The sequence below is a fragment of the Fukomys damarensis genome, unplaced genomic scaffold, assembly GCF_012274545.1.
Source record: "Fukomys damarensis isolate Sample0158 unplaced genomic scaffold, DMR_v1.0_HiC HiC_scaffold_18, whole genome shotgun sequence".
Classification (NCBI taxonomy): Eukaryota; Metazoa; Chordata; class Mammalia; order Rodentia; family Bathyergidae; genus Fukomys; species Fukomys damarensis.
In genome coordinates, this window is record NW_022900930.1 from 15,083,684 (window position 1) to 15,091,671 (window position 7,988).

Below are 7,988 nucleotides of genomic sequence, written 5' to 3' on the forward strand. Positions count from 1 at the left end.
TCTCCCCACTTCCTTAACCCGCAGGCGCCCTTGGTCACCCCATTTACTGGGTCCCCCGGGATCGTCCATCCGGGGGCCGGGGCAGCGGGGACGACTGTGTCCGCGGTTGCGGGGGGAGAGGGCTCCCGGGGCCAGGTGAACCCGAGTGGAAACAGGCTGTCCCCGCGTGGTCCCCATGGAGGGCGGGGGCAGAAGGGATCCAAAAGGGGAGAGGCGGAAACGTGGTCGCGCACCTCGGACAACTTTGCCGGGAAGCCGCCCAGAGATGGTGCTGTGGCCGCTGCTGCCCGAGCGAGTTTAGGGCGCTCTGGGTTTTGCACCTTCGGGAGCTGCTGTCACGGCGGAGGAGGAGGAGGTGGAGGACAGGGTCGCCGCCGCCAGCAGGAACAGGCAGGGGGGAAGCCCAGCCTGAGAGGACGAGAGGAAGCCGCCCTCGCGTCCGCGGCCCTGGAGGGTTAGAGGACCCTGCGCCCCCATCCGACTCCGGCTCGGGGACAGCAGCCGCTCGGGAAGGACGCCCACGGCGCGGCACGTACCTTGAGCTCCTCGATGTCCAGGTCCGTTGATCTGTCCATGGAGTGAAACTAAAGGGAGTGGAGAGGAACCGGGCAAGTTGTACCGAAAAACAGTCTAGTGTTTTAGTTTCCAGCTTAAACTCAGCTTTAGCCTCCTCCAGACCCGGGCAGCTCCTGTCAGTCTCATTCTCCGTGGTCACGCCGCCTCCGCCGGTTAAAAAAATAACAAAAATAAATAAATGATAATGATAATTCACTTTGCTTTACTTCCTCAAAGATTTAGTGACAGGTGATCATCGTTACCGCGGTGCAACCAAGCTCAGGCAAGGCAAGCAGAGGGGTGGGAAAAATCCACTCTATTTAAGATTATTTCTTCTTCTGCAATAAGCTTAGAAACCGGCGAATTGCTGCATCCCAAGGAAAAAAGCGGCTTCCCTGGACAGCATCATGCGGCAAATTTCAAGCAAATGTGTTCAAACTGAAGAGAAGAGTCTATGATAAAAGCCTTCCTCTCCGGCAGGCTCACTCTGGTAGCTAATTTAGCACACTGTGAGTCCCAGACATTAGCAGGGATCAATTTCCCCGGCAAGATAGGCGAATCCCTGAAGTCCTGCATAGACTTACAAAAAAATGTCTCGCGGCTAAGAGGTATTCTCTCATTAGGGAAAAGGCGATAATAAAGTCTGAAGGGAACGTTCTCCTTTGAAGGTTACGCTAAAAGAGTTGAGAGAATAGGAGGTGCATCCTACAGAGACGAGAGAGAGAGGGAGAGAGCGATTTTCCTTCCGCTTTGCTGTGTTACTGGCCTTCGCCACCAGGTGACTGACTTCACTTCTGTCTTCCCACAGCCAGCACTAAGGGGATTTCTCTCATCTGTCAAAAAGCAACATTTCCTCTCCAGACAAATACTGTCGCTGGGTCTTAAAGACTGCTGTCTGTCCGGAATCCACTAGGCGACAGGCATTTTAACTCGTTTCCTACGCTCCCTCATCTTTTTCTGGGGATTTGGGAGGAACACGCTTGTGGGTTTCTTTCTCAGATATTTAGTTAGCTCTCTGCTGTTTTTAGGGTCATTTTTTTTTTTAACTTCTAGACTTTTGAAGATAGTGACAAATAGGAATATTAGAGGAACTTTGCTGTCATGATGCTTTTATGATAATGCAACCTGTTTCTGGAAAACTGTTTCTAAATAGACTCTGACGGGTCAGTGCATTTAACTTGTAAGTTGTAAATCTGAGGAAAGGGCTCATTTGCTTCATTTAAATGTCTTAGTACAAAACCTTGACTTTGAAGGAATTTGGTCTCACTGAGACTTAAAGGTATTTTTGGATTCCTTTTAAAATCTTTTTTTTCTTTTAAATTCAGATGTGCACAGTCGAATCTCCTGTCCTTCTCAGACATATTTTGCTCATCCTCCTCTGATGAGCTGTAGCTACTTGGTCTACAGGTCCACCTGCCATTTCTTCTGTCACCACCTCCTTAAAACATGCTCTTGCCCCACAAGCAGGACACATATCCTTCCTCTCAATGTATGTTTAACACCCTCAGGTTTGAGACTCAAGTCACCTCCTCAGAGATTTTCCTCAGGTGAGCCCCTCAGATTCTCAGCTCTCTTGCCATATCAGTAATCTCAAATTAACATTATTTAATGTCTGCATTTATTATTGGATTGATCGTGTGACTCCTTCATAGCAGATAATAAACACACAGATGTATGTGAAATAAATAAATATGTGTAGGAAGAAACTTTTTAGGTTTAGAACTCTACGATCTAAAATCCCTCAAGCTCACTCCTCTCCCTGACACCAACAAGTGGGTCCCTTGTGTATGTCCTTTTCTGTCTAGTCTGCAGCTAAACCTGTAGGGCTTGGTTTCATCATCAAGCATGCCGAGTCCTTTAGTTCAAGCCTATTTCTATTCCACACAGTTACCAAAGCTACATTCCTTTCAATTCTTGACTTCTGCCTATAATATTCAAGGATAACATCAAGTAGCCCATAAACTATAATTAGTGGGTTTGGTCATGAAGTTCCCAAAATAAGTTTTTCATGTTCACTTTACATAATTATGTTGCACAATAGATGATGAAAAATAACCTTGAAGGTTGAAAGTAAATGAATTTAAACAAATATCTCTAAAAGTGAGCTTATTTTCTAGAAAGCACCTGCAAATCAACATGAACAAATATGATTACATATTTTATGAAGTCAAATATTCTATATGAAGTAATTTTGTATTCTTTATCAACTTGTTATTAACCAACTTACCATATTTTTAAAAAGAGAGTCCATATAGTCTATCTATGTATGTATATGTATACATATAAAATAACTCATTTATCTTTACTGAATGTGAAAATAAATTTACTCAAGATTTGAGGTGGACTAGCATTTAATTAGCTACCAAAACTATTGGTGATTTCCAAATCAATTGTCTATTTGGTTCTAATTATATGTCTATAAAACAAGAGACTTACAAGTCTTAAACTATTTCATGAACTCCTATGCAAATTCCTGGTGCTACATATTTCAAAAATCAACAAATTACAGTTGATCGCAAAAAATCTGATTTGCTCAAGCATATATATGGTTCAATGTTATCTTTCAAGGAGAATAGGACTTAGTTCCACTACATTTGACATATTAACAGGACAAACAGCTATCAGAAAATGGAATACTTTCCAATGTACTTGTGCAATGAAAAGATGAGGAAGTGAAGTGAGGAAAAGAACATTTTCTTGATGTCTTGATTCACAATTTCAAGCCTAAGAGAACTAATCATGGCTATGAAGACCAAATCATAGTGGCACCCATCGGGGGTATGTGGAAGTGGAAAGTTTTGCAGAGAGACAAAGTAGACAGAACAATTACATACCCCAAGACACTGCAGGAACACCTATATGTCATGAGATATCATAGTTAGGGATCGCTCGTCCATAGACACATTCATCAAGGTCACCATCTACCATGAGGTATTCAAGCGAACATATACTTGCCATTATGAGCTTCTTTATTTTAACTAATTTATAGAAGTATAAAATTTGTAAATCAATAGATTTTTTCTCCAGAAGACAATATAATTTTAATTATCTAGTATTTAAAAGCAAATATTTTAAACTTGTGAAATTTTGAAGGCTTTTATATTCCTCTCTCTGAATTCTCCAAATTTGGAATTATTTGCTTTTATTTGTATTTTTGTACTGCACTGCAGAGCAAGATCATATTTTATTTCAGTGTTCAGCAATTACTACAAGAGGTAATTTATCATGATTCAATGAAACAGTTATTTACAATACCTGTTATAAGTTTATGTATATTGATTAGTGTTTATATTCACATTACCAAAACACTACAGAAAAAGATTGTTTCTTTGAAATGTTATTTTTTATTCCATGACATTTTTAAAAATCACAGACAAGGAAATATAGATGTATGAACTAGTAGATTGTTTGAATTCTCACATAAGATGTGAAATTGTTATTATGCAAAATGATAAATTAAATGACACTGCAATGTAGCTGAGAAGATAGCCTTTGCCTTTTACCAAAAATGATCATCTTTAGCTTAGCATAGGTGCACGTTTCAGTAGAAACCAATGTTGAAATTAAGTTAATTTCTGTGAACTTTCAATATAAATCATGCTTTTACTCTACATTTTTCTCCAAGACAAATAGGATTAAATCTCAGAAGACAGGAGAAATCAAAGCCAAAGAAAAAAAGAGAAAGCAAAAGAATGATATAAATATTCATGCTTGTAGCAAAAAGAAGCCAGAATATAGAATTAAAGCTATCAAAAAATTATGAAATTTATGAAAAAATTTGGCCATATATATAAGGGATCCAACTCAGGACCTTGTCCTTGTGTGCTAATGAGGCAGGCAGTGGAACCACTGAGCTATAAATTGCTGGACCTTGACTATATATTTTTTGTTTAAAATTATATTCAATTCTTTCACTACATGTGATTTCAAAAGTACCTCCATCATGAGAGTGTGTGCTTTGTCTAACATAGATTATAGTAATCTATAAAAGATAATGAGAGATTCCTTTGCACATTTTCAAGAATGGTACATCTTAGAATCATCTCAAGAAAAGATTATTTATTGGATCTCAGCATCATAAATAGTGGCAATTATAGTTTTAAATTTTAGAAACAGCCTACTTCCTATGGAGCAGAAGTAGAAGTATGATAAATACATATGCACAAAATAGCATGATCTAAAGTTAAATTAAAGCTAGTAAAAATACATAGTGGTTAATTATTAGAACAAGAGAAGGATGCCAGAACACATTGAAGAGAATCATAACACAATTTATAAAGCACAAAGGAAATGAAAGAAATGTCAAGGATCTTCGTTCAAAACCTACTGTTGATCTTCACTGCACTTTCATATCAAAAATTATATTCAACTTATGTAAAAGCTTTAAATATTCAGAAATAGTGAACTATAAAACTAGAATGACACACTTCAAAAAGGACATTTGAAATTTTTCATTTGCCCTGTGTGCAACCTATTAGACACTAACAATAACCTTACCATTAGAGAAAAAAGAAAGCCTTTTGCTCCATTCATGTTGACTGTATAAATTGGTTCATTTCTTAAGAGCAGCTCAATTCTTCCCAGTTAATTTCTAAAACATAGATATAATTTCTATATTAATTTTTAAACTATATTTTTAGTAAGAAAATGACTTTTCTAGGAATGTTTTTTATTTCAACAGAAGAAATGAAGACTGTTAGACCATCCCCCTAACATATACAGAAGTGATAAACCAATGTTCTACCAACAACAATCATACCTTTATGAAACGTCAATCTTTCAATAGGTTCTACTCACATCACTCTTATAAGAAATGGAGTGGTATGAGGGACAAAGCCTCAGATATGAGAAGAAGAGAATAAAACTGTAATTGACTCTAAAAGAAGGCAGAAAAAACTAAATTGTATTAGCTTTGAATGATCTAAATTTAGGTCAAAGGAAAATATCTAAGGAACCTGGAAAAAATACTTAATGTGATTAAGTTCTAAAATAGAACTCTTACTTTCAATTAATGTCTAGTTTGGAATTTTTTCTATTTCACAAAATGACAACAAATGATACCATAAAACAGAACATTATTGTGTCTCTGTTCTGCTCTTTGGCATATTCTTGTTGTTTGAACTTGTTTTTAGGAAAACAGTTAATGTGAAATTTTGTCTCTTTTTATTCCCACACCTGCACTAACTAAAATAAAAATAAAATTAAATGAATGAAATTATATTTAATAAACTAATCATGCATTTTAAGTAATTATTTTAATATAAAATTGAGCTCTACTAAATATGCTGTAAAATTAATAATAATGAAATTTTAATTGAATCTTTTTCAATCCTGTCTTGTTTACAGGGGGCAGAGTAGGGCCCAAAATCTTCCCAAACTTTAATTTTGCTAGAATCTACTGAAAATTGGTTTTCTATTTTCCTCAATAAGTACCACTGTCATGGGACTTTAATAGCTTTGAGAAGAAGAAAGTATTTTTCTTTTGATCATTGTTATATACTTTTTTTATATAAAGTAATTTGAAATTTTCCAAGGAGGCAGAATGAAAACTCAAAAAAGATATAATACTGTGTGGTTTAAAACTGTCTTAAATTGACGTTTAAGAAGAAGAAGTAGAAGAAGGTGAAGTGTGGGCTTATGGCATTGTGAGGTAGACGGTTTGACCAGCAGAAGCATCACAAGAACCATGGTAGCTGGCTACCACCTGGCCTCATTTCACACCCTTCCTATTTTTGGCTGTTGAAAGACCAATCTAGGGAGTATGCATTTAAGAATTTCTGAAGCTTAATTACACATGAAAGTTTTGTTACTCAGACTGAAATACTCTTCTTTTCTTTCTTTTTTTCTTTTCTTGAGATGGTCTCACTACGCACTTCAGGCTATCCTTGAACATACTATGTACCAAGGCTGGCCTTGGACTCCTGAGTTCCGGGATTACAGGCTTGCACCACCACATGCTGCTACTGCTTGATATTGAACTGAGAGTACATTCCCCACAAGCCTGATGAAATGCTGCACGTCAGAATAGCAAGCAGGTTCCTAGAAACCCGGAAATATCTTTGTCCTAATTAAAGATAAAATTTTATAAGCTTTGACTAAATGTCCAGGTAGGAAGGTGCTTCTTCTTAACCTGTGCTCTTGCAGCTTCTTTACTTATTATTTTAACTTTTCCTGCTCTGCATGCAGTAAGCTCTGCCTTCCTGGGCTTCCAGATTTGGCTTGTTTTCCTGGTGCTCCTCACGGGGTGTCTGTAAGAGAAAGAATGCCAATCGTCCTCCCACTCACAGACTATGTTCTTGGACTTGGATGTTCAAAATGATGGAATTTCAGGGCCAGGGATTTAACTCATTTGTGCCGCCACCTACTTCACAAGTGCATGGCCCCAAGTTCGATCCCTGAAACCAAAAACAAAACAAAACAAAAAAGCAGGAACCCAAAAGGATGGAATTTCAAAAATCATAATGGGACATACAGATTTCTTTAATTCAGAAAATGATGACTTAATTTATTCGTGATTAAGTATATTCATTTTAATTTATAAGGCTCATATGGATGGATAAAGTGCATGTTTATTAGAAGTCTGAACATCAGAGACAGAATGAAATATGTTTATTGATTTTTATTTTGATAATCCATTCCAGAAGCAGCTTTGTATAAATTGTAGTTCATATTATAAAATCACCTTAAAAATTCTGTTACTATAGTGTCTTTTTCATATGGTTGTGTTACAAATGTAATTTCCCAGCTTGTTTTTTTTTCTGATATGAAAACAATATATAATTTTTTTATATTTTCATTAAAAACTAATTTTAGAAAACCATATTTTTAAATATATTTTGTAAATGTTTATACATGAAACTCCTATAAAACTAGATAACTATATTTTAAATCTCTACCTATGTTCTACATATCCTGAGTTACAAAAGGCATGTGTCTAGCCATTATCACATATTGATCAACCTTGATTTAAAGGTGAAATTTGTACGGCTCTCTGGTTATCAGAATTTCAAAATTACTTAATGTCTTTCTGTTATAGAGAAGAGTATGTTTTCTGAACTTTAGTCAACTTACTTAAGCTTCCTTTAAAAATGAATAAAGCTAACATTTGGAGTCAGGAATATTAAGAATGCTAGGACCACTAACTGAAAATATTGACAACTACACAGTTAAGTTACTCTAATATTTGTTGGAAGTAAGTGTGCTTGAAACCACAGTTTAAAAGAAACAGAGAGATCTTGACGAACTATAGTATAACCCTCAGCAGACAATAGAAATGAGAATTCAAAGACCTGTCCCAGACAAGAATGAAGAATATATACCTGACTCCATAAACCAGTGCTAAGCAGAATCATAAAAGGCTTAGCAGAATCATAACTTTTGCTTTAGGATTTCAGATATGGAAGAATGTGTTTATCATTTATAGTTTGTGGCAA

At 36.6% G+C, this 7,988-nt stretch overlaps 1 protein-coding gene across 2 annotated transcripts in view; it reads right to left on the bottom strand.

The window, feature by feature from the left end:
• Nucleotides 1-6,786, bottom strand: part of Sgcz (sarcoglycan zeta) — an 871,344-nt gene extending 864,558 nt beyond the window's left edge. The window contains exons 1-3 of one of the 2 annotated variants that reach the window (XM_033765395.1): nt 6,686-6,786; nt 5,053-5,146; nt 537-720 (exon numbers count right to left, since the gene is read on the bottom strand). In XM_033765395.1, coding sequence (XP_033621286.1) covers nt 537-575 — 39 coding nt within the window. In that variant the 5' untranslated portion in view covers nt 576-720; nt 5,053-5,146; nt 6,686-6,786. Of the gene's footprint in view, nt 1-536; nt 1,353-5,052; nt 5,147-6,685 lie in introns of those variants that run through there. The other variant, XM_033765394.1, reaches the window with a different exon arrangement.
• Nucleotides 6,787-7,988: the final 1,202 nt, after the last annotated feature.